The 27,695-nt window shown below is 33.0% G+C and overlaps 1 protein-coding gene and 2 long non-coding RNA genes across 4 annotated transcripts in view; 1 reads left to right on the top strand and 2 right to left on the bottom strand.

Moving 5' to 3' along the window:
• Nucleotides 1–231: 231 nt before the first annotated feature.
• LOC140437806 (uncharacterized) lies at nucleotides 232–11,057 on the bottom strand. Its single transcript, XR_011950411.1, has 3 exons — nucleotides 10,773–11,057; nucleotides 9,690–10,104; nucleotides 232–5,961 (listed from the first exon to the last, which is right to left on the bottom strand). It is a non-coding gene; the product is annotated as an uncharacterized lncRNA (long non-coding RNA).
• The window catches only part of LOC140437805 (alpha-tocopherol transfer protein-like), a 96,458-nt gene continuing 76,710 nt past the window's right edge, over nucleotides 7,948–27,695 (top strand). The window contains exon 1 of one of the 2 annotated variants that reach the window (XM_072527555.1): nucleotides 7,948–8,270. In XM_072527555.1, the coding sequence (XP_072383656.1) occupies nucleotides 8,231–8,270 (40 nt within the window). In that variant the 5' untranslated portion in view covers nucleotides 7,948–8,230. Of the gene's footprint in view, nucleotides 8,271–19,009; nucleotides 19,156–27,695 lie in introns of those variants that run through there. The other variant, XM_072527554.1, reaches the window with a different exon arrangement.
• On the bottom strand, nucleotides 15,683–21,162 carry LOC140437807 (uncharacterized). The gene is made up of 3 exons (XR_011950412.1): nucleotides 21,068–21,162; nucleotides 20,811–21,009; nucleotides 15,683–15,734 (listed from the first exon to the last, which is right to left on the bottom strand). It is a non-coding gene; the product is annotated as an uncharacterized lncRNA (long non-coding RNA).

Genomic DNA, 27,695 nt, shown 5'->3' with positions numbered 1-27,695 from the left:
CCCTACATGGAGCACAGTTCTAGCGTCCTTAACTCATTTGCGACTTTTTCTTCGAACTTCTCTTTACATTTAGACTAGTCTGAGTATTTAAAATATGATGGACTGATAGAATTACAAATATGGAAGTACTGGAGTAGGTTGGTAAAGAAACAGAACTAGTAACTATTATTCAAACAAGAAAATTAGAACACGTGATAAGGTGACCAAAATATGAAATTTTGACACTCGCAATATAGGGAATGATTCAAGGAAAAAGATCTGTTGGGCGAAGGCAGAATTCTTGGTTAAAGAATCTATGTGATTAGTATCAATGCAGATGGACTGATTTGTTTAGAGCAGTAAATTCAAAAATAAAAATAGCCATTATGATTGCCGACCTCCGTAGAAAGACGGCACTCTAAGAAGAAGATCTAGCACATGCCATTTATGTTATCGGCTTACTGCCTCACTAAATCACATTACAGTTTGTTTGGGAAAGTATGTACTATTTCTATTCATATTTTTACTATTAATATTTCTGTTACGGTACTGTAATGTGATCTGAATTCAATATTATTCTAACGACTTTGGTAAGACATATTGTTTCCGGTTATTTCGTAAAATATGCTAAACTGGTTGTCTCATGTATTGTGTTTGAAGTGCGGAGAATTTGACTCCTTTGTATTCGGTGTCACAAGTGTGCACACAAGTGTACGGTATCGTATTACTGTCTCAATTAGCTTAAGTTATCGCATTCTGGATCACAATACAATGGGGTGATTTATGGATGTACCCTCTTCCACCCAACGGCCAGAGGTTCTTTTTCTGACCTGCAATCTCACACACTTCATCAACAGACAGCGAACGAAACAGACCTAGTGCGTGATAGGTCTTCGCCATCGAGCGTCGGTGGGCCCCCGACCCGATTCGGTACCAAGGAGATCTCCACTGGCTAAGAATACGACATCAATATTTCAAAGGGTAAGTCTATATTCTTTGTACAGACAACAATAATGAGTAAGACCAGTTTCTTTCCTAATTTATTGACAGTTTTATTTGCTATTTTTCGCTAATTGATTTACCACCAAAATACTGCATTTTATTTTTATTATTATTTATCTATTATCATTTAACCAGCGACCTCATCAAGTTTTATACAAAACATTTGGTTACTTCGAGACCGGATGATAAATAATTTTTTTGACTTTGATTCAATTAATTTCATTGTTTCAATTAATTCATTTCAATTAATTGTTTTTTTTTTTTCTTTTCAATTTAACTTTAAATCGGTCCTTCGGCATTCCTTTTAAATTTAATTTACATAATTAAATTGGATCATATTTACACAGCAATTTTTAAATTTATTTCTATTTTTATAATTCATAATTTCAATAGGTAAAATACTTTCATATATATTTTGATTAATATCATACATTAATTATACATATATTACATTTACGATTTATTGTGTTTTATTATGATTTATTGTTTTACATTTTTACATTGTTTTGTGTTGATTTTTATGAATTATTTTTGTTCTACTGGTACAATACTTTCCAACTCATTCTGTACGTCTTGTTTGTTAACTTAAACACATTTCTTTCGATTTTCTTTGTAATACTTATCTTTCGTTACTTACCTTTTTATCGATGTTCTCACTTGTTTGCAATTGATTTTGTTTAAAACCGTTCGCTTCTTTAAATCTAGATGGTCTCTTCGTGTTGATTTGTTAGTTTATGTTTGCATTGTCTTCTCTTTCGTGCTTGTATCTTACAATGCTCAACAAAATGAACAAATCCAACTTTTCGCGCCATACTCGGCATTCTCTAGATTCAAGGAGGCCTATGAAACGCATTCAAGTATCAAAACCACACGCCCTCATTATTATTCGTAGCCAGGGTAGATTTTCATAAATCTCACAACCTTGTTTCGATTGAATTTATTGTCTTCTTCTACTCGCTTTCAATTATCGCTGTCTTATTTCGATATTTCGATAAAATCTCCGTTACCTGTGGTTTCGTTAGTGCCACAAAGCACTCTAAGGTAGCTAATCAAGGTGTTAAATGTGTCTTGTGTTCCAGTTCTTATGAGTCATATAAATGTTTGTATTTTTTGTGACTAAACGGCTTCAGGAAATTTTCTCGTTGGTTAATCCACATACTTCTTGTGTACGTGACCTGATTCCACCTCATTCGAAACGACGAATTGCACGGTTAGCGAATCACGGTCTCGAGTTTTGCTTCGTTTGTTAACCAACGCTCAAATTTATCTTGTTCCTTTAGACAATCACTTCTTCAAATACCAACATTTTTAATTTGCTTCACAAACACATTTAATGTCCTCGTCTATTTCGTGCTTTGTGTTCTGGTTCTCACTATTCATGTAAATGTTTGTATTTTTTGGGACTAAACGGCTTCAGGAAATTTTCTCGTTGGTTAATCCACATACTTCTTGTGTACGTGACCTGATTCCACCTCATTCGAAACGACGAATTGCACGGTTAGCGAATCACGGTCTCGAGTTTTGCTTCGTTTGTTAACCAACGCTCGAATTTATCTTGTTCCTTTAGACAATCACTTCTTCAAATACTAACATTTCTATTTTGCTACACAACCACATTTAATATCCTCGTCTATTTCTTTCCACATAGTTGATACAGATCAAATATGTTTTCGTATCATTCTTATAATTCGTATCCTGCTAGATACAGGCTCCACAGCCAATTTTATTTCCGTGATCTACCAAATCACGCATTTTAGTAATCAGATCTTATAGAAATACTTATAGGGGTTGAATTGGTTTTTCGTTTCGTAAATTCTGGTCAAAGTTCTTGGCAAACCAAATCATCCTGTAGTCTTAGAAATCATTTTCAATTATGTTCTATAAGGGCGAGTCTCTACGACTAATTCTGTATTTTATTTCACATCTTTCGTTACTTCTATGTATACAAACATAGATATCTTCTACAAAGGTTTTGGGAAGTCGAAAACAGTAGGCACCTGTTAGTTTTGTCCCAACACTACGAAGCTCGTGAAGGATATTTCTAAGTTGTTGATTTTTCGAAAATTAACAAGCCTATTTTCTGTTATTCCACCGTTTCTACAACCCAATCCTCTTTATTTATCTTTTTCTTTTGTTTATATTCGCTACTTATTCTTTATTCTTATGCATATCTTCAATTTGTATGCTAGAGAATCGCTTCAGGAAACTTCCGAATCTAAAAGAGACATATGTTGCATTCATGGAAGATTTTGTTACTTCTCAACATATGATGCCGGTTTCTGAATCCGATTTTAAATCGATTATTTCTTATAGCTCTCACACAGTTTTCAAAAAACAAATTTTTATTTCGCTTCTTTTATCCAAAATTCGTACTAGCTTCGACGCCAATCTATATGACGCTCGAGGTGTGTCGCTAATCGACGCTTTTGATACTGGTCCTAAAAGGGCATCTCGTTCTTTGCTTAATTTTCGATATCTTCGTTGTTGTTTTATTTGCGATATAAAGCAAACGTATCGACAAATTAAAGTAAATGAGGAATTTTGGAACTATAAAAGGGGTTCTCTGGAGATCGGACTTTCTAAACCTCTCCAAGAGTTTTTACTACGTATAGTTGCTAACGGTACTTCTTCGTTTTCGTTCGCTCATAAACTCTACAAGAGTAACGCTTAGTTTTTAATGCTCGATGGTTTTCCGCTAGGCAGTGGGCCAGCAGCCATCTCGACGCACTTACGTCAGAATCACGCTACAAGTGATTCTCTTTGATCTACTCACCTTCTGCTGTGAGAATTTGCTTAGCTTTTAAAGCACGATACGATGGTTTTCCGCTAGGCAGTGGGCCAGCAGCCATCTCGACGGACCTACGTCAGAATCACGCTACAAGTGATTCTCTTTGAACTACTCACCTTCTGCAGTGAGCACTCGCTTAGCTTCTAAAGCTCGATGGTTTTTCGCTAGACAAATCGACAACGTCAGCAACCATCTCTAATTATTTTCAGGCTTTGGCTTACGCATTTTGACATGTTGTTCGTTGGCAAAGAGGAACCTTTCATTTTTACGGTACTGGGCCTAAAATGGAATCCTACGACTGATTTCTTTTCTCATTCTTCTTGTCCCTTGGACAAACCGTTCACAAAGCGGACCATTCGTTTGTAAATCAGTCGTATTTTTGTTGCTATCCTCTTGTTTTTATTCATTTTCCATGTCTTTTTGCAAGTCAAACGTGTTCTAAAATCGTTGTGGTACTTCAATGTATCTTGGGATGATGAAACATCTGAACAGATACATCTGACCTCTGTATTTGTATGTGTTACATTTCTGGTGTTATTTCTATACAGGAACATCTATCGTAAGATCGGAGCTCTTGGCAGCTATACTGCTGACGGATCTAGTCACTTTTGTCAACGAGTCTAGTCCAATTTTCATGCTCGCTCTGTCTCGACAAGATTGGAACTCCTGGCAGCCATATTGCTGGCTGATCTAGTCACTTTTGTCAAAGGGTTGTTCGTCCGATCTTCCGATATTTCGATTCCGATATCGACGATTGCGCTCCCTTGAGCTAATTTTTCTACCCCAAATTGGCAATCGTATCAAACACATACAAGAACTGATACCACACTCTACTCGGCATCAAATGCCTTCTAATCAACACCTCTCTGATTGTGTTAGTCGTGTTTTATCACTGGCACAATTATTAGAATTTTCACCAAACTGGCATTTTCCTACCGTGGAGCTCGTCGAAATATCGTTCCGCCGAGATTTCGACGCTATTCTTCTTCTTGTCTTTTCGCACCCCACGGAATTCTTATAGGAAAATGGGCCAACGGTATTGTGTATGACACAGTCTTTCTAGTTTAGTCGGTCGAAAAATTCTACTGATTCGACGCTATTCTTTTCTAATTGAGGGCATTGTACGCGTTGTTAATCTGAGCACAGGGTCAGATGACATCCAACAATGTTCTGTGGTCAAAATATGACCGAAGCTTATTTGTCAATTCATAGTTTATTCTTACGTAGTTCTTTATTAGTATATCGATCTTTTCATGTCTATTCTTTACACTTATATTTTCAGCTGCTCTTAAAAACATTCGTTTTTGGCGCGGGAGAATGTTTGGGAAAGTATGTACTATTTCTATTCATATTTTTACTATTAATATTTCTGTTACGGTACTGTAATGTGATCTGAATTCAATATTATTCTAACGACTTTGGTAAGACATATTGTTTCCGGTTATTTCGTAAAATATGCTAAACTGGTTGTCTCATGTATTGTGTTTGAAGTGCGGAGAATTTGACTCCTTTGTATTCGGTGTCACAAGTGTGCACACAAGTGTACGGTATCGTATTACTGTCTCAATTAGCTTAAGTTATCGCATTCTGGATCACAATACAATGGGGTGATTTATGGATGTACCCTCTTCCACCCAACGGCCAGAGGTTCTTTTTCTGACCTGCAATCTCACACACTTCATCAACAGACAGCGAACGAAACAGACCTAGTGCGTGATAGGTCTTCGCCATCGAGCGTCGGTGGGCCCCCGACCCGATTCGGTACCAAGGAGATCTCCACTGGCTAAGAATACGACATCAATATTTCAAAGGGTAAGTCTATATTCTTTGTACAGACAACAATAATGAGTAAGACCAGTTTCTTTCCTAATTTATTGACAGTTTTATTTGCTATTTTTCGCTAATTGATTTACCACCAAAATACTGCATTTTATTTTTATTATTATTTATCTATTATCATTTAACCAGCGACCTCATCAAGTTTTATACAAAACACAGTTCTTACGTTCATTTAAGTATATTTTCTTTTCTTGTTATGCAATAATCTATTTTGGAGTGATTTTGTCCACTTTTATACGCAATCAGTTCAGGTTCCCTCTCTTGAAAGAATGTGTCACAGTCGCCATATCTAATGCTGTTTCTGATTCAAGTATGTAATCTCCAGCTTCATTTCTAGTCATCCATGTATATCTCTAAGAAAATTAAACATAAAAATTAAACTCCATATCAAAGTTTTGAATGTGATAACAATCTATGCTTGCCGACAAGGCTACAACAGTAATTTAGAAAATATATCTGTGGTCTTTGGGAGACATATGATAACTACAAAATGCATGTTTTTTAATAGGGCAATTTTAACATTCGAGAAGGTTTCTTAAAGCGAACGCAATAAATAAAAAACCAAATATATTGCATTAAATACTTTATTAAGTGATATAACAGATGTAACACACGAAATATGTGTTAACATTTCTATTTTTTATCTAATGGCACATATCATATTTCTATCAAAAACATAAAAATTTAAAAAGTATTTTATTGGAGTTAACGATCAAAGAGGAGAGAACTTAAACTATTATTGGTCAATTTCTTTGTATTGGAAAACAGTGCTGTGGATTTGTGGTGGTAATGCTGTGGTTTACTTGTACCACCAGAAACTTTTAGAAATGTGGTCGTCAACCTCCGTTAATGGGGATGGCATAGGAAGAAGAAGACTTGTACCAAGTTAAAACTTATGCGTCGAAATTTTCATCACTGTCGCTTGTATATTGTGTGATACTGGTTTGAGTGTATTTAAGCATTTGGTAAAATCCATGATAGACTTAATCTATTAAGGGCAGTAGGTCGAGAATATCTTTATATTTAAAATAGTCTATGGGTAGAGGATCATTATAAGCTGGAAATATGTGAATATTAGACACGGAAGTTGACCTGCCTCTTCTTAGCATGGACATTGAACGAAACGGTTTATTGGGATCTAATGTGTATTTGAAGCCTATATCACTATTCTTTTTGTAATGCAGCCAAATAAAAAAGCAACATTTACAGATATTACCATCCATATTCTCCAACTTATAAAGAACTGTAAATTGTCTATATTTGACTGAGTTACCACACCGTGTTCTTTCTTTATCTTTTACCGTTATTAAACTAGCTAAATAACGTTTTAGTAAGCATGTTTACCAAATACTCGATTGCATTTACTGTGCCATTCGCCTTCAAAGGATTTAGACAAACTATACTGAATAAATGTAACTAAATAGCCATCGATAGACCTAACACTAACACAATACAATCCACATGTTTGTGAATACGACCAAATGCTCATGAATAATTATGAGAAGTATAAAAAAACGAAAAGAAAAGTTTGATATATTTATGTTATTTACCACTTACATGAAAAAAACTTACAGAAAATGCTACTTAAATATAATACTTATTTGAATCAAAGATATTAAGTGGGACATAGCATAAAATTACAAAAAAAATTTGCATATAATTTGATCTAATCATGATAAGTACCAATTATCACATATGGACCAAAATGTTTTACCAAAAGAAATTGCATAATTTTGATCTAGAACAAAATTATCAGATATGAACCAAAACGTTATTCTTCAGTTTTGTTTTCGGGTACTATGATATAATATTTTAACAGGACTATACCAAACAAAATTTGAATAATAGGGACTTATCGATATTATACCAAGCCTTATTACGTTTTCTAGACGTGATGGGCATACCATAGTCAGATCAAACGAAAATAAATCGAAAACAAAGTGCAATGGAGGGCTTAACATTTTTTTTTAAGTTATCATATTTCTCCCAAACACCACAGATATAAATTTATCACTTTCCACGATTTATCCATGCCTAAAAAAATTAAACTAAAATGTCTTTAAACGAAAAACTTTTATCTTTACCACAAAACAATAAGATAATGTGTATTTTTACTAATTAGTACCAATTTACATAGGCATGTGATAATTTTCTACGATAAACCCAAACCAAAAAATTGCTGCTTATAAAGACTGCACTACTGATTTTTTTTTAAAATATATTTTACCGTATTATAACCCACGAAACAGAGAAAGTCAGTTCTGCTTCACGTACACGTCCACGGTTAAAAAACAAAAACATTAAATATTAAAAATAATATACCAGATGTGTATGTATTGTATATACATATCAGCAATTAGTAGTCACGATTTTTCCTCCTAGGCGACAACTTTATCTACAATAAAAAATTGTGAATGAAAAGTCCACTTCAGCGCACCAACGAATCGAGATAGATAACGTAATATCAGGAGTCTTTTGTTGATTACAAATCGGTTTATAAAATTGACGGAGATATTGAGTTTGAGATCATAATAACAAATACATTCGGACTGTTTTGACCGGTTTTTAGTTTCGTTTGAACTGCAGATAGTGTCGCGACTGAATCTTTTTAACGGACCAAGGATGTCGGCTGAAGTTATCTTCGTGAAAGCAACACCAATTGGTAAGTTTTTAAATATTCTCAAAATATTAATACTTTCATTTCGTTTTTTTTGCTACGCGTTCTTTTCAGTAATCGGATTTTTTTTATTAAAAAATAACACATCAAACAAAATGTTATTGGTGGTGGTTTCTAAATTATTTAAAATTGTGGTTTGTTCTATACAATATACTGTAAATCAGGTGTGCTTCTATATAATGTAAAATTTTATCACTTAGGGGCTAATGATTCTGTAAAATAAAGTCTGATACCAACTATGAATATGGCAAACTGTTTTAGAATTTTACATTGATAGGTTAATAAGTAATTAACAAGAATTTTATTTAAAAAATATTTTAGCTTATTAATTTCTACTGAAAAAGCCTACTATAAATTTCTATTCCATTTATTTTATTGACAAGCTGTATATTTCTAAAGAAATCGTAGCTGATCTGACGATTTTTTGAGATCCATTTGCCGTGGTGGATCAGTTCATTGGTTTTTCATTCAGTACCTCTGCTTACAGATCCTGACAATTTCTACCCTTCTTAACCAGTGTTATTAAATTTTTATCAACTTGGTCCTACCATCATGTATGTTAGATCTCCTTTTTGGTCTTTTTCCTTATGGTGTCCACTCCATTAATCTTCTTTGAGTTGCGTTCTTTGTTTTCCTGCAGATATATCAGTACAAACAACCTAATCATCTGGGCTATCATTATTCTTACAATGTTTCTCCCTAAAGTATATTATCTTTTTCAAAACATTTTATTGATCTTATTTCGTTTTGTACTTGGGTCCCATAATCATTCTAACATATTTTTTCGAAGATCTTCAACATTTCTTATTCTTTATAAATTTCTGCAGCGTATGTTCGGTTTGGTCTGATTGTTGTTTTTATATATTCTCAGTTTGGTGTTTTTCATTAATTTTTTTTCTTTTAATATTTTTATTTGCATATAGTGCCTTTTAGTAATATATGCCGTATTTGTGTTTATTCAATAATTCTGTGCTTTACTATTGGAAGATATAGGAAATTTCTACTTCTTTAAAGTTATACTGATTAATTTTGGATGAAAATAATTGAAGATTATTATTCCTGCTGCAATGCATATATTTCGTTTCCTGTGCATTTACCTCCAAACCTATTTTTATTCTATTAATTATAATTTAGTTAGGAGCAATCTAAATACCACAAATCTTATCGGCCTTAGACTAAACATCGTTTCTGCTGAGTGTGCGATGAGATCATTTGGTTAAACAAAATTTACTGAAAGAGCGCGGATAATATTCAGAAGTAACAAGACAAATCAGTAACAGATAATGCCGGCTACCCTGTAAACAAAACACCGAAATATTTAAAGTAACGAAGTAACTAAAAGTATTTTTATTTATATAAATGGTATGTTCAGTAACCTGAATAAATAGTAATGCAGTACAGTACCTAATATATGGCGTATTTGTGTTTATTCATTACTTCTGTGCTTTATTATTGCAAATTTAAAATTTCTACTTCTTTAAAGTTATACTGATTAATTTTGGATGAAAATAATTGAAGATTATTCTTCCTGCTACAATGCATATATTTCGTTTCTTGTTCATTTAAGTACCTCCAAATCTTTTTTTTTTTATTTTTCTTCTATTAATTCATTATATTAATTTAAGTATTCTTTGTTATAGTTCTTTTCCTCCATTTTTATTTTTTTGTGCTGTTATTTGGTCTCAGATCGGAGCTTTTTTTATTTTTTAGTCGCATTCTTTGACTTCCTTTAAGTTAGTGATGGTTGTTCAAGTTTTTATAATGATGTTGCTGTTTCTATAATTACGATATCTTCTTATTTTGTGTCTCCATTTTCTTCCTATAAAGTATACTATTCAATTCGTTGACTTTCTTCTATTTGGTGAATTCTTGTACATTTTTTATTAATTTATTTAAGATATTATTTTCAATACGGACGTTTTTCACATTTTGTCCCAGTGAAGATAGCCTCAAATGGGTTTGACAGAACGAAATATTGGTGTTTGGCAGTGTTGAAATTTACATTATAAATGAAACATACGCAATCAAAAGCAATAAGATATTTAAAACTAATACTTAACAATTACCAAAAAACGAAAAAGTAAATAATTTTAAAACAGTTTTTAAAAGTAAATAGTAAAATGTCAGTATAAATAAAAAAGTTAAAAAGACATCTGTTGCAATATGGCGACTAGTGGTTTGAGGGTTTTTACTCTATTGTCAAATATATCCGCTAATCTGTCAAAGGTCAATTGTCAAAAAATTTTTCTAATAAATAATTGCATTTAATATTAAACGAAACAAATATTAATTCATTAATGTTTTATATAAGATTTAAAATTGCAGAATCCATAAAATAATATAATAAAAATGTACATTTTAAATCTCTTTGTATTTGAAGCATATAAAGTATACATTAAAATGATAACGTAATTGACAGCTAATTTGAGACTATCTTTACTTGGACCAAATGTGAATAACGTCCTTTCAATACTTTCTAGTACCTACATTATCTAACCACTGTTTCTTTTTAATTTTTCATATTTTGGTCATTGCTTGTTTTGAGCCATGATTTTCATGCTTTACGTTTCTGTTCAATAGCTTCATCACATTATGTTTCAAACCAACCATTTTTGGAGTCTTTTTTGCCTTTGTCTTGTCAATATCTTTTTTAGTAACCATTTCTTTATATCAAAGTACCTAAAAGAATTTAAAGGGCATACAAGAAAAAATTGCACTATAGATTTTTCGCAACACCAAAAGTAATTTGTCAATCAAACTTGTCAGTGTCAGCTTTTTGTCATCGTCATGGTTTGTTTGTATGGCCACCGCTTTTCTACCCCTATCATATAGATGCCGTCAATGACACGATGCTGGAGATAAATTTGTCGTTCAGTGTGCTTTTGAGTGGATATTTTTTTTTCTTCGGGTTTTTGCTTTTATCATATCTATTCTTGTTTTACCTTACCCTGCAGAGTTAATAATTGCTGTAATTTTTTAGTAACAGTAACAAAAGATGCAATATCAACAAATTTGATCATTTAATTATGGATATGAAATGAACTACCGTCAGTTAAATGTTAGTAAAATACTTAATGTATCATTAACTCAGTATATTTATTTATAGTAACAGTTCACTGTGCTCATCGCTACATTCTTTCAACAAAACGCAAAACTGACGACGTGACTAACTTTTATATCTTCTGGAAACTATTTTAAATGCAGCATCCATAACACGATGGATCGTTTCGGTACGAAAACCATTCTAATAAAAACACATAACTAAGGCTGTGCAGGCTGTGCTGATACAGTCGGTAGAATGGGTAAACTGTAATAATATTACAATGCATTTATTAATGGTTTCATGTAAAGATTCTGATTTTATTCAAGATTTTGATTAGTTTCTTCTGTTATACGCGTAACTGTATTTCGCGATAACAATATATTTGTGATGGACGCCATTATTTCCAACTTATTTCCAATATTTTAAAGTTTTAACAGCTTTTAAAAGCTTCTTTCCATATGTCCTTATCTTAAATCTGTATATTGAGCAATCTTATAGCAGCCTGCGAATTCGTGTTGTATTTGAGAAAACTATTTTGTTTCGCATTTAATATTGTACCTTCAGTTTATGTATTTTGACCCTTCACGCAGTACAAAGTGTATAATCTTTTTCGTAGTTTTTATGTCTTTACTGTTAACAAATATATTTCAACATTTGGACGTTTCTGCTACCCATCTTTTAAACTGATCTTAGGTATTTTAAAATCTAATAGATTTTTTAATATGAACTAACTTGGAATATGTCTGTATCTTTATTTATTGGTTATTTTTTCTGGAGCTAGTGTTATCTCTTATTAGTTTAATTTTCCTTGTGATACTGCTTTTATTGTATTTTAACTATTCACATCCAGATGTCAGAAAAGTGAGCGTTTGAAATTCGGGGATTCCCTTGTTACATGATATCCCTATTATAAACATTGCAAGTTTCGCATTGCTGTTGTTATTGTTTTAAAATCATTTTTTTCTAGACTTATAACTGCTTCGTTTTATAATAAATCGTTTAAAATTTTGCTGATTATAATTAATAAACAGCACGGTTTTCGGATTGAAACGTTTAAAGTGAGTGTCGTAAAGTTATATTTTTCATTAGAAGCTGTCTTTGCCATCCCAATATCGTAAGTCAATTTTGTTTATTTAAGTTATTTGGCACAACGGGAAACAAAAACATCAAAGACAATAAATTTCAAAAGAGACAATAAAATTGCAATTTTAAATCGCTTAGGAAAAGGAGAAGGTTTAGGCAGTTGAAAAACATTTTAATTTTGGCGAATCCACTGTAAGAGCAATTAAAAAAAATGAAGTTGCTATAAGAAAATCTATAATTTCTGGTACAAAATTAAGCGCCAAATTTTCATCTTACTCAAGAGATGTATTATTAGAAAGAACAGAAAGAGCCATCCCAATTTGGATTGAGGAACTAATTCCAAGAAGAATTCCTGTAAGTGGTTATTTAATCCAGGAAAAAACCTCTTCAGTTTTATCAGAGCTACAAACTTCCACTTCCCAAGCTGGTTAAGAATTTTCAGCTAGCAAAGGATGGCTAACCAGTTTTATAAAAAGAAACGCACTTCATAATATCAAGGTTACAGGAGAGAGTGCTACAGCAGATGAAGCAGCAGTAATGATAGGGACTATTGTGCCGATCAAGTATTTAACGCTGATGAAACGGGACTGTATTGGAAAAAAATGCCTAACCGTACTTAAAAAGGATGAAAAAACTGCAACCGTACTTAAAAAGGATGAAAAAACTGCAAGTGGACATGAAGAAAGTAAAGATCGAGTACTATTATTACTTTGTAGCAATGCATCAGGAGATGGGATGTTGAAACCGCTCTTAATAAATAAACCTCTTCCACCACGTGCTTTAAAAGGCAAAGATTTGAAACAATAGCTATTTTTACAGAATGGTTCATTAATTGCCACGTGCCAGAAGTAGAAGCATATATCAAGGAAAAATCTCTTGATTTTAAAGTTTTGTTTGATAATTTTGAGCCACTTGGCAAACCATTATCAGATAGCGATAATGATTAAAAATGTAAAAGTAAAACTATATGTACCTATTACTTTTCCATAATATAAAATTACATTTTGAATACAAGTTTTTTTAAGCTTTTGTATGAATTTTTTGTATGAAGAGGACCGTTGGGACGACCAGCCAGAGGAAAACCGATACTTAGGTATCAAGACAATTTAGAGGACGATTTAAAATCTGATGGAGTTAGAGCATGAAGAAAAGTTGCCAGAGATAGGGGTAAATGGAGGATGTGGTGCATAATGAGCTGTGATACCACTGATGATATTATTGTTACATAATATTTCTTTTATTTATTGCTTTTGTTCTTGAATTTGTTCTTTTTGTGTTTTTATTTAAAATTTTATTTATTTCTATAATAAATAAAATTATATGTTGAAGTTCCATTTTAAGTTTCTTTATATATTTTATTCAGTTTTCTCTTTGTTCTAACGATTTCATAACTCCGTTGATTATCCAGACTTTTCCTTTGTGAGTTTTCTTGTTTACTGTGAATTTTTGAGTATTTTTTATATTAACATAAAAAATATTAAGAAAAGTGTGACTCAATAGTTTGTCCATCGTTGAAATTAATATTTTGATTTTTTTTGTTAAAATTTTAAGTTTAATTTGTTTTATTTCAAACTAAAATATTTCAATTAAGATCTGAACAAAATAATCCCCCCGTGGCAATGTTATTTTTATTTATTTATTTTTTTCTCAAAGTCAACTAGAAATACGAATATAATATGTGACAGTTGACATCTCGCCGCCATTCTATAAGTGTTTGTACAGTAAATAATGCCTTTCTAAAGTGCCAAAACCTTTTCTAAATCCCAGTTAGGTTCCTGTAAGTCTATCGTCTAGTTTTTGTAGACACATTCATGTATCACTCACAAGAAGACTTTTAAAATATGGTTCATCAAGCTGATCGTTATATATTATATTCTTCACTTTTCATTGTATAGGTTTTTTTTTGGATATTAGAATGAACTCAGACATTAACCATTCTTTCGGAATTGGCTCAGTTTAATAGATTTGCTCACTGGATAATTCTACTAGTATATTTCTTTCTTCTATTATTAGATTACGACACAAAATCTGCTTTGATAAGAATGGTTAAAACTTTTTCTTTAAACGTTTAAATAGACTAAAAATGATTTTTCAATTCTAAACGATACACATATATCGCCTTTTGTAAATTCTTTAAAATTATGTCATCATTACTACTATTATTAAAAATAACCAGTATCATTATCAATATATTACCAGTAATATTCAAGCAATAATAATTAATATTATTTCCTTGTCCAGAGGCATAATTAATGGTAGACTTTGGTACTGTCGCAAAATTTGAAGGTACCAATCGCTTAGAGATATTTTTTATCTTAAAAACAAGAGAAACGAAAATAATTATGTATGCCGAGGTCGTTGGTTCAATATTAATTTGGATAATGACAAGTATCGAGACATTTCTGAAGCAGTCGTTTAGTATAGTATGCTATTCCACCAAAAGTAAAAAATTAAACTCCCAAGGATATTATTTACGTAACTGCTTAGTATTTTTTATAGTGTTTGTTTCTCAGAAAATATTTTTTATATCTAATGAAGAACTTAACAACAAAGTAGTTTGAGGACCACATATCAGTTGATCTCGAATATTTTTCCAGTGGAAGGTTGTTTTTCTAAAAGAACACTATGTTATTGTTTACTTATACATTTATCATTGTTCATTTCCACACGATAATCAGGTAATTTAGATTTTGAGCTAAATAGTAAACTCTCTTCAGTAACAAATCCTGTCGAAGAACCAGCGTGAACAATTATAAAACTTTTGCCATCTTACCCATACCCTTCTGGTTTATGTACACTTTTAACACTGTTGTCTTGCCAGGAAATTGTTTTATTTTCCCATGAATAAATCCACGTTTTGTCCAAAAAAAAACAAGGTTTCTAGGATGAAGACTATTAAGATTTTCCATATATTTACGAATTAACTTAGCTCTTAAAGCAGCAATAGCAGACAATAAAGCAGACTCGACAATATGCCTCCACTGTTTTCTGTCTTGGATTGAAGAAGTTGGTGCTTACTATATTGGTACATGTCGTATACTGACTTCTGCACTGATTTTTTGGTTCCTCAGATTGATCGGTGGTCTTGTTTTTCGAACTAGGTCTACTTTTGCCTGACTGTGAAAAAAAAATGTTAGGCATAATATTTTTAATGCAGCAGCTACTCTCTTAAATAAAGAATTGTTCAATGATAGATATGTATTTCAATATGCTATCTGTTAAACAGATGAAAATGGCTCCAAAAGCCCTACACTTATTTCCATGTTGTTGTGTTTGAGAACCACATGTTGTGCTTGAGAAGTCAATGGTTTACCAGGCATAGTCTAAAAATAAAAACCCTTAAAAATATTTTATAAATAATGAATATTTAAATGACACACATAAATATTTTATAAACTTACTACAAACGCTATCAAAACAAAACTGTACATTTGTTACTAGGAGAATCAATCACTAACCATCGTCCGATGACTGTATTTGTTTGAGGTATTCTATTGTGTATGGACAGGCAGCTTAAGTGCATTGACTTTCGTGATATAAAAAATAAGTCGTAAATAATATCATACTTGTACAAAGATCTGGCGGATAGACTGTATATCATCATTTAGCATATAAAGTGGCCCACTGCTAGACTGTAAGCCTTCCTTGAATATTTCTCTTTCCTGTGCACTTTGCTTCCAGGTTTTATGTATACGTATTAAATCGTCGGACAATCTTCTTGAAGGATGCCACCTATTTCTAAAGGTGTCTTCTGTTAAAACGAAAGTTTGTCTTTGACAAACCTTACGAAATCGAAAGAAAACAGTATAGGGAGGCAAACGTGGCAAATGCGTATTGCATATACACCGATGGCTCCAAAATGGAAGAAGGCTTAGGATGCGCAACTGGTATCCTTATAGCCGCAAAAGAGATAACCCAAAAAGGTATAGCCGAGAAACCTATAATAATCTGCACAGACATCAGACAAGCGCTACTAACCTTGAATAGACCACATGTCATATCAGGATTAGTATTGGACTGTCACGAGTCACTATCTCAAGCTTCGGATGGTAATCCCATCATCCTAAGGTGGGTTAAAGGACACAATAGGAATAAAGACAACCGTATTGCTGACTAAGTGGCTAGGAAGGCGGCAGGCCTAAGACATTTAGGACCTGGGGATGTTTTTGGTTGGTCAACTACAACAATCGCGGAAATTGTCAAATGTCAGTCCCATACACAAACCATGAAAAGATGGAAAGAAGGGTAAGGATGTAGACTTCTAGGTAACACTAAGTAACCTTGAAAAGTCAGCATCAAAGAAGTACTTGGGAATGACCAGGAAAAACCTACGCTTGACAGTTGGTTTTTTAACTGGTCATTGTCAACCAAGCAAACACCTCCACACACTGGGGCTAGTAGACACACCCCTATGTAGCAAGTGTAAACAAGAAGATGAAACTGTAAATCATATCCTATGTGAATGCCCGGAGTTATCGTTAATACGAGAGTACGCGTTCGGTGAGTCCTGGCCCACAGCTGCCTACAAAAGGGTGATGTCCCCTGGTGACTTGCCACTTTCCTAGAAATGACACGATGGACAATGAGCTAAAGACAGCAGCTCCCTGGAAGAATGCACAGTGGGTCAATTGTGGCATAAGTACTGTGGAACTTAACTCGCCCTCCCTACTCTACAGATACAGAGATGTATATTTTGTTGTTCATATTTTATTAATTGTGCTTTTTGTCAGGATTATGGTTTCTGCACCTTACGTGGCGACATGCATTGACTGAAAACCTGTTATTGAAGATACATAGGAAGATCTAATTTCAGTGTATCTCTGCGAACAATAGTAATAGTACATTTATTATTTACAAATAAACACGGACATTTTTTTTTCTCTTATTCTTCGATATAAGTTGTTCTCGTTTTTAGGTGTAATGATTTTGGCCCGTGGTAAATTACATATAAAAATAATATAAATTCAATTCACCTATCTCGTGCGTCATACTCTTACAGGTATAATGAACGTTGGCAAAGATTCTAACAGCAATCAACAAACTACTACCTGTTCATTTACTTCTCTACATATAAGGAAAATCGACAGTGTTTTTAATCTTTTCTGGTAGTACGAGTGAAGAAATAATAGCAATAGGATCGATGTTACGTGTTTTTTAAATAAGAAGATAATTGGACTTCTTTAGTTGCTAGAGTTGTCATGGGTTCTAATTTTTTCAACAATGACTTTATTTTTTCCTTAATTTGGAATGTTACACTTCCTTCAATGTATATTCTGTATAGTCCTATAACCTTTTTGTGTTTTATACATATCTGTCCTTAAGTAGGTACACCGATTTATCGTTTCTTCTGGATTCCCGTTATCTGTTTTCCGTATTTGTTTATATTCTGGCTCTAATTTCTTAACATTTTTTGTTTTTTAAGTTGATGATGATTTTTTCCATCTCTTTTCTTAAGTATACTAATCCGCTGTCTAATTGATCTTTCTTTTTACATTATGAAACTGTCATATTCTACGTCATAATTTTCCATTTGTTTACATTGTTCCTTAATCCATATTTCTTTGGTCTTTTTTATTTATAAAAAGTTTAATTAAAAAAATGTTTATATAAATTTTTATCTATTTATTTTTTTATTTATTTAAAAGAACTCTTTCGGGCTACATCACAGTACGTTTTCGGAATAACTATTCCTTCGTCAGTGCTTTTACTGAATATACATGTGTGAAGCCACTAAATATGTGGATAAAAACCCTTTAAATCTTGTTGAATTAGTTTTAAATTAGGTACATTGATGCTCAAAATATTGTTGGATGTTAAAGTTCTAAACAGAATTCACTTAATGGCAACTTTAGACTCTTAAACTGGGGTTGCTGTCCCTGAGACGTTAAGAGAGGAAGTGTCATATAATTACATATAATACTGCAGAGTAAAATCTGAACTTAGTATCTAGTTGACCCAAAGCAATTATCGTTGTCGTCGAAGACACAGCACATTCAACTCCTTATTCGCTCTTGAAGGCATTGATATATAAAATTCTACCAAATTGGGACGAATGAATTATATTTTGAAAGGATTGCGTTCTGGGTCTCTACTTCATAGAAATCTAAATGGATCACTGTTGAAAGATGTAAGATTACAAGCCCATGTAGATGTCGCAGAAGTACGGATAGTGATTTTATTTGAAAGACCGATGGTACCTTATAAAGAACTTGTGGGGGTCTGAGTGTGGATATGGATATACTGACAGGGGGTGGTTTTGTCTCATGGTAAAATATGTTTTTAGAAGCTTTTGTCTTTTTATATAAAGTAGTAATATAAAATATTATATGGAGATTTTGGAGTAATCAGGAAACAAATGTAAACTTCACACTACTTCCCTTTTGCCCCTTAATAAAATGGCAGATAATTTTCTAAAAAAGAACAATATCTAAAAAATTTAAAACTATTTAGTATTTTATTGCCTTATGAAATTTTTGCATGTCATCATAGTGTTATACTGTTCACAAAACACCTTTCTCACTTTAGTTTTATATGCAAGTATATGAATTAGCATACAATCGAAATGTAGAAAGATAAAATTACCAAAACTAGTACGACATTAAACGTGCGGGGTGTGAAGTCTTATAATCATTTTAGTTTTAATTTAACAAAAGATGTTCGGGTTTAAAAAAGGAAAAAAGAAAATCGAAGACGAAGACGAAGATGAGTGTGTGCCTGTTATTTTCGTCAAAATTCCAGAGGCTTGTAAGTTTATGTTTAAAATATATGTAAAAATGTTATATCATCTAAGCATATATGTACGCTGTCAAAATATTCGAATACAGCTTGAATCGGCCAGGTTTTATTTACTCTAAGGTAACTATGACATTGTCTAAATGCTCTATGTATGCGCTAAGTATAGAAACCTTATTTGCATCTTCTTCTTCTTCTTAAACTTCTGTCGTCCATGTTTGGACATAGGCCTCTCCCAACTCCTTCCATCGGTCTCTATCCTGAGCAACATATTTCCAATTTGTTCCGGCTATTCTTTTAATATCATCAAACCATCTCATCTGTGGTCTTCCTCTTGGTCGTTTACTTTCGTAAGGTCTCCAATGTTGTATTGTAGTATTCCAACGTTGGTCTTTTTGTCTAGCAGTGTGGCCCGCGAAGCTCCATTTAAGTTTGGCAATTTTTGTTGCTATGTCCTCGACTTTTGTTTTGGATCTTACCCAGTCGTTCCTCTTTTTATCTGACAGTCGTATACCTAACATTGCCCTTTCCATTGTTCTTTCTGTTGTGGCTAGTTTATTCATGTTTGCCTTGGTGAGGGTCCAGGTTTGACATCCATATGTCATGATAGGATGGATGCATTGGTTGAACACTTTGCTCCTCAAGTATTGGGGTATTTTGCGGTTCTTAAGTATCCAACTAAGTTTTCCAAATCCTGCCCATGCTAGTCTTGCTTTTCTAGTAATTTCCGCACTTTGGTTCTCTTTGTCAAGTCTCAGGATTTGGCCTAGGTAGATATATTCCTGGATTTGTTCTATCTCACTGCCATTTATAGTTATACATCTGGGGTCATCTGTGTTTGTCATTATCTATCAGTATTCGCTTGAACGTTTTTTTTGCGACACTGATCTTATTTGGTTTTATGATTTGTTAATATAAATCTTAATATGTAAATATTCATATTTTATAGCACACATTAAGTTTTCGATAATCCTCAAATAACCAAATTTCTTAACTACTAAAAAAACACAAGATAATTTATAGACTCAACAGATAACAATACTGCAACAATTCAAATTTTTAGTAAGGCAGACAGAAAGATGATAGGCGATCTTCCGGGTTGAATGTTCTCGCTTGTCCTGTTTAATATTTATTTGGAGAAAAATATAAATAAATGTTAGCTGATAGTGACACTAGTAATGAAATAGTTTTCAAACAACAAAATAAATACACTTTTTAGAAATATCCCTCGGAGCAAGTGACAAATTATAAACTAAAAAATCCTTTATAAAAGGTATATTTATTTAAAAAGAATCTTTACGGGCTAAATCACAGACCGTTTTCGGATTAAATATTCCATATTCAGTGCTGTTACTAGATATATATACTAGGTATATACCCTTCAAATGGTATTTAATTAGATTACATGGTTACTGACAATTATGTAGAATTTTAAAATTTTAAGTAGATTCACTTGCAATGTAAACTCCCAACAAGGGTTACTGGTCCGGAGTCGTAGTCTCAAAACGGACTTTAGGTCGCAACTCACACCTTAGGTAGTTTTCTGGTTGTTTCTTATTGCCCTTTTTGAATAATACGATTATATAGGATATAGGATATAAGATATATATAGGATTAAAAATAAGCACTAAGAAATTATAAAAAACGTTATTACTGTTTTTACATACCTTTAGCATCTGGTACCTATGAATTACCGGTCGGCCCAAGCTAGCAGCATATGTACCTACTAATACTACGTTAATATACATTTTATTTGTAAGAAAATACGTAACGTCTAGCGGCCCTGGTATCTTGGACTTTTATGAAAACATGTTGCAATGCTGGATCAATTATGAAGAATTTATTTTACCATTCGAGGTTTATATCCTGCAATATATTAAAAATATTGAGACATCACACAAACAGCACTAGACAAATTATATACCTGTCTTGTTTACTTGTTTACAATAAACATATTAGATAGTTTTATTTAAACAACCGCATAGGTATCAATTTGTTTATACTAACATATGTAAACACGTTTTATTTTATTAGCAATTAATAGTGCTACTGATAACTAGCAAAATAAAAACAACTTTTTTATTAGAATAAGTACGAAATCGATCTAGACAACAAGTTGTTATATTGTGTTTGAAACAAACAAATCGTATAAATCGTAGTAATTAAAGAAAAACAAAACTTATATCGATGACGTAGCTGTTAATTCGATAATCTGCAATAATCAATCACAAAAGTTTGTTTTCTATAAGTATTTAATAAATTTAAGTCCCGAATGGTAAAGAGAAGTATATTTTATTAAAGGAAATATCGGATGGTATTGACGACGAAATTTCCATTATTCTTTATAGGCAAAAAGTACCTGTTGATAAACAGTTACACTAAACTTTTTTATTATTGGTGATGATCTTCTTCTTGTATCGTTAATTTTTTTACATAGGTTTCTCCCAACTCTTTCCATGTAACTCTATCCTGAGGAACATACTTCAAATTTGTTTCGGCTATTATTTTTATGTCATTTTCCCATCTTATCTATGGTCTTCCTTTTGTTCGTCTACCTTTATAAGGTAGATATTGCATTGTAGCGTTCCAACGTAGGTCTTTTTATCTGGCAGTGTAGCCAGAGAAGCTCCATTTGAGTTTGAAATTTTTCTTGTGATATCGACATTTTTTATCTTGACCCTGGATTCCTTTTAGTGCCTGACAGTCGTATACCTTTTTGTTTCGTATTTATAGAGGGGTGGTCTGAAATCTTCAAAAGACATCTCAGTCCAGGACGCCGGCTGACTGACTTTATTGCAGGATTCATTCTTCGTAGCCCCCGGCTATAGTACTCGTGGTACTTTAAAGAGGTACTTTAGGCCTCTCGTCGCCGAGCTCACTCCAAACGCCTACCTGCTAAACCAGACCCTCCTCTGTCATACAACGATCCGGAAGCGAAAAGGTCGAACATCAACTTTCGAAGCACTGTCTGTATTATTCACAGATTGTCAGGAGGCTTCCCTGTCCCTTTTCCCTGTTTCCCTTTTTTGGTCTCAAAAACGTTTTTTTTATTTTCCAAGTAAGATTTGCAATCTGCCCTGTTTGAATAATATTCAAATTTGATCATTCAAACAAAGAAGTTAACATGACCGAAGAATACCTGTAGAAAAGAACTTAATTTCTTTATTATTAGTTTCTCAAGATTTTTAGCAAGAATTGGTAATAAACTAATGGGTCTATATAAAGTTACGGATTCTAAAGTTTTGCCTATTTTATGGATTAAAATAACTTGAGCCACATTCCATTAAGAAGAAAAATATCCTAATCTTAATACTGCGTTGTAGATTTGTGATAATAAGAGGACCGAATTTTGTGGTAATTGACATAAGACGAATCCAGTAATAAGCTCATAACTAGGAGCTTTTTCTTTTATTAGTATTGCGTCAATAATTTCGGTTTTTCTAAAAGGTTTAATAGGCAGAGACATCTGGTACGGGCAGTCCAAATATCTATGAATATTTTCCTCTTCCTCTGGTTATAACTCACAGGAAAATGGAGTTTCCCAAAAACTGGCTGTTTGTTTTTGAGAGGAACCCCGTTCCACGTAGCACGTGGAATAATCTTAGTGCTCCTTAATACAGCATTACTCCCAGCCGGACATTTCCTCCGTCCTCACAGTATGGCTCACATAGTTTAACTTATACAGTCTGACTCACTTTTTACCTCTTATCAAAACGTATTTCCTCAACTTACAGCGTCTTTCCCTCTTACTCTTGCCGTTGGTCCAGATGTCTTTCTTTCTCTGCTTTCTTCTTGATTACTGCACGGATATAGTTGTGTACACCGGTCTAACCTGCTCATTTTGAATCATTATCTCAATCATTTCTCTCACCGTAACAAAATTCACTCGTTTCGCTCTTTCTGTTCCTTTCTACTATCCATCGCCTCCACTCTAATATCTTATGTGTCATAGTTTCCGAGTATCCGCAGTATAGATAGACCCAGCTTACTCGTATTAGTCGTCTGTATAACCACATCTCAAAGGTTTGCAAGCGTTTAAGCATCGCTTCACTTAGAGTTCACGATTCCACTCCATGCAGTATGTCACACTGGAAAGGTAGCAATAAGTCATTCGAACGCGAAGATCAATACTAACATCTTGGCTGCAAAGTACTCTCCTCATTTCTATAAAAGTAGCTCGGGATTGTTCTATACGGCTTTTAATTTCTACGGTGGATCCCAGCTGACATTGATATGATATCGTGATGATATTAGGTTGATTAGTTATACCATAATACTAATTTAGAAACTCAGAAAAATCGTAATACTCCATAAGAAGAGAGGATACTTAAGATAGTATTATCACATTATTTGTAACTCATCATTTTCATTTCACTGTTTGAATTTTTGTTTGTAATATTTTTTATTAATAATGTTTATTGTGTAATTTGATGAACAAAAGTGGCACAAGCTTGGAAAACATTAAAGCAGTTTAGGAAAAATGAGAAAAGTGAAGACAACATTTCTCTCATAAAGTTAAATGAATGGGAAGAATATTATACGAAACTGCTGAAAGAGGATAGAGTAGAGTACAGATGGGAAAAGATAAGGGAATTAATAGACAACAGAGACGAAAGACAGGAAATCCCTATAATAACATTATCTGAATTGACGGAAACCTTAAATAGTAGACCTTTTCAATAAATGTATGTGTGGAGACCAGGAAATTCCTAAAGATTGGAATAAATCATATATAAGCTCCATATATAAGAGAGGGAATAAAAGAGACTGTTCCAATTATAGAGGTATTAGTGTGACGAGCTCTGTGGGCCAGTTGTACGGCAGAATATTAAAGAAGAGGGTTGAAAGACAGATACAAGATATTGAAGAACAAAGCGGCTTTCGTACCGGGAGATCCGGCCTTGATAATATATTTATCCTACGACAAATAATCGAAAAGCGTGTCGAAAGAAGTAGAGAGACCCATTTGGTATTTATAGACCTTGATAAAGCATATGATAGTGTCCCGTTAAAGAAAATGTTTGAGGTCCTCGAAAGGTCCGGATTGGATTCGACGTATATCCGAGCGATATATAAATTGTACGAAAATGCAGTTAGTTGTGTAAAAATTGGAACCAGAACCTCAAATGAATTTAAAGTCACTAAAGGCCCAAAGCAAGGATGCTGTTTGTCACCGACACTCTTTAAAATATACGTCCAAGAAGCATTGAGGAATTGGAGAAATAAATGTAGATTTATGGGCATCGAAGTGGGACAAGAAACTCTGTATACATTGTTATTTGCAGATGATCAGGTGGTGGTTGCAACCGATGAGGAAGATATAAATTATATGAATCGAAAATTATTTGAGGAATATGCCAAATGGGGGCTTACTGTAAACATAGGCAAAACAGAATATTTAAAAATTGGAGGAAATACCACAGATCTGAGGCTTGAAAACGCAGTTATAAAAGGCTGCAACCAGTATAAATATCTAGGAAGCATCATATCAGCAGATGGCAGAGTTAAGATAGATGTACAAAACCGAATAACCCAAGGGAAAAAATGCATCCGAATACTGAATTCATTACTGTGGTCTAATAAAATAAAGATGCATACCAAACTTCGCGTATACAGAGCAATTGTAGAACCAATTACCACATATGGTGCTGAATGTTGGACGATGACAAAGAATGAACGAGATAAAGTAGACGTTGTGGAAATGGATTATCTTAGAAGGTCATGTCGACTATCGAGAATGGAAAGAATCAGGAATGAGGAAATACGAAACCGTACAGGAATTAGAGATACTCTTTCAGATAGAATACAAGGAAGGCAATTACAATGGTATGGTCACGTGATGAGAATGGAGGAGGAGCGGTGGCCAAAGAAAGCCTTAATGTATGTTCCGCCAGAAAGAAGGAAAAGGGGAAGACCACCAAATTCCTGGAGAAGAGAAATTACAAAAACAATGCAATCTAGAGGCTTAGAAGAGGGAGATTGGAGAGATAGGAAAAGATGGAGGCTGAAATGCGGGAAGCGGCAATCGCCGTAGGACCCCCGTTATATGATGATGATGTGTAATTTGATCAAGAAACGGTGTGTATGTTTCCATTTCTATTACTATTCTGAGTACAGCAGCTATTGAGAATCTAACCCGAATACTCTATGTGATGAATTATTCATTAAATAGATCAACTCTTAGAATGAAAGTATAATTTAAAATTTTCAAGATATTTTCATATTAAAATATTAACTATTATATACTATTTATGTATCTATAGCTACATATATCTATTTATATTTTTAAATTTGCATTACAATCTTGCTAATTGGGTTAATAAATTTGTAACTTTAAGCATTAGTCATTTGTCTTTATGCGGCTATTTTTGGTTTTTTGTATTTTATATTTAAATATGTGAAAAGTTTTTAATGTTTTTTTTGAATTGACAGTCAAAATAAATCTCAAAAAAAGCAAAATAAATATAATAATTTTTTATCAACAGGCTATTTACTTCGAGCATTATTTTATTGAAAAGGAACCAGCTTTATATTTAAAGCTGGTTCCTTTATATTTATATTTTCTTCGTAGTTCGCATGTTTGGTTGTCTCTTGCGATCTTTATTTAGTGTCCAAGGTATTTTTTTTCCTCCAGCTCTACATGGTTGTCTCCAATATTGATGTTTCTGGTAGGTACTAGGTTTGTAATGAATTTTGGTTTAGAGATGATTAATTGTAATTTAAGATCCACACTGGCGCTCACTAACTGAGCTGGAAATCTACAAAAGTCAGAACGAGTTTTCGATTGTATTCAATAGTCTTTTCTATTACCGTTTTAATGCTCTGTAGGTAATCATTTGCTCCAAATCTGGTACGATTTTACGTAACACCAAGAACAGTATAAAAAAATACATAAAATTTTTTTTTACAGAATGTGTGCAATGAATATAATAAACAAACAGACATAGTTTCTATTTTTATTTATATTCGGTGTAAATCCGCTACTGAGAATGCAGCTTACATACTATATGTGATGAATTATTAATGACACCAACTACTGGAATGGAAATATAATAAAATTTTTTCGAGAAAATGACGTATTTAAATATTAATTGACGTATAATATCTATCTCAATATTTTTTTGTCCATCAGTGTGTAAAATTAAACTTTGTTACTCAGCTTATCCCTATCTTCTCCTTTCTCGAGGCTCCTTGTAAGTTTCATAACATTCAGAGGATTAGTTGTTATATTTATGAGTCTTCTATCCGCCTCTTGCAGTTTTCTTATTGTATTTTCACAATTCTTTTATCTGTTGATACTGTTTTCGTTTTCCTGAACTTTACGTTGGAAGCTTGAGGTCGAGCCCTGCTGAGGGTTTATGTATAGAAGCTATGACGTCAGCAATTCCTTTTAAAATATTCGACTTAATATACGCTAATAAAGAAAATCCAGCCAATAATTTACTAAGAAATGATCTTGTAAAATCCCATTCTTCTATTACACTTGAATTCTTGCACTCTTATATTTTTCATCTGCTTGCATACTGCTGAATTGTTCTCATTCTCATTCGACTCAGAATAGATCATACAATATTACCTTATAAACATTTAATGACTTCTCAAAATTCACATTCACAATCTTTTCAAAAGTCGAAATCTACACGATGTCCTCAGCTCTTCGAATCTTGAAATTGTCTTGGTCTTAAACTTATATCACTTAAACATACAATGTCAATGAGTTGTTAAAAAAATTATACTGGGAATAAGTTTAAGTAAATGGTTGGTCATACAGCATGATTGCTCTTGGATATATGGACACATATACTAGTTGTGTTGGCGTTCCAAATGCTATTTTCATGAAGTTATTCATTTTGAGATTTGCTCCATTATTGTTTTAACATGCATTTTAGTTCATTCATGTCTTTTGTGTTTCTGTTTGGATCATATTGGTAATCTGCATTACGTGAACATTCTTGTTAGTAGCGACTTGGGCAAAACTGATGCCAGGTTGTACAGGTTGTGAAGACACTGGGTGAGTGACTTGCAAGGTTGGCTTAGCTTTAGGTGAGGGAATTTTTTTCTTTTGCAGTTCTTTGTAGACGCTACAACCTTAATAGTTTGCGGGGTGGCTTTCCTCACAAAGGATATATTTGTCATCGTCGGATTTGTCCTTGCGAGTACAATTGTTTGGTTGCATTATTTTGGGTGAATTTTGCGCAGCGTGGTCTTAGTTGGTAGTATGCTTTCGTATGTCCATAACACTGGCATCTTGAGCACTGGGAGATCTGTTTTTTGGGTTAGGCTTTGATTTTGACTTTATGGTTTATCAAGTAATCTGTTTTGTATATATTTTTTTTGTTGTTTTTAGTAGATTTTAGGTCAATAGAGAACATTGAAAGCTGATCTTTAATTTAATGATGTCTAATGTTCCAAATGTTTCTAACAATATAACCAAGTTTTTCCAATTCTTTTTCTAAATGATTTTTGTCAATCAAGTAGTGCAAATTTTTAAGTACGACCCCGAAACTGCAATCATTCTTTATCTGATAGGTAAGAAACTCCGTTTTTTTTCT

The sequence above is a fragment of the Diabrotica undecimpunctata genome, chromosome 3 (genome assembly GCF_040954645.1).
Source record: "Diabrotica undecimpunctata isolate CICGRU chromosome 3, icDiaUnde3, whole genome shotgun sequence".
Lineage (NCBI taxonomy): Eukaryota > Metazoa > Arthropoda > Insecta > Coleoptera > Chrysomelidae > Diabrotica > Diabrotica undecimpunctata.
Note: the sequence above shows the minus strand (reverse complement) of the source record. Positions and strands in the feature narration are given on the sequence as shown.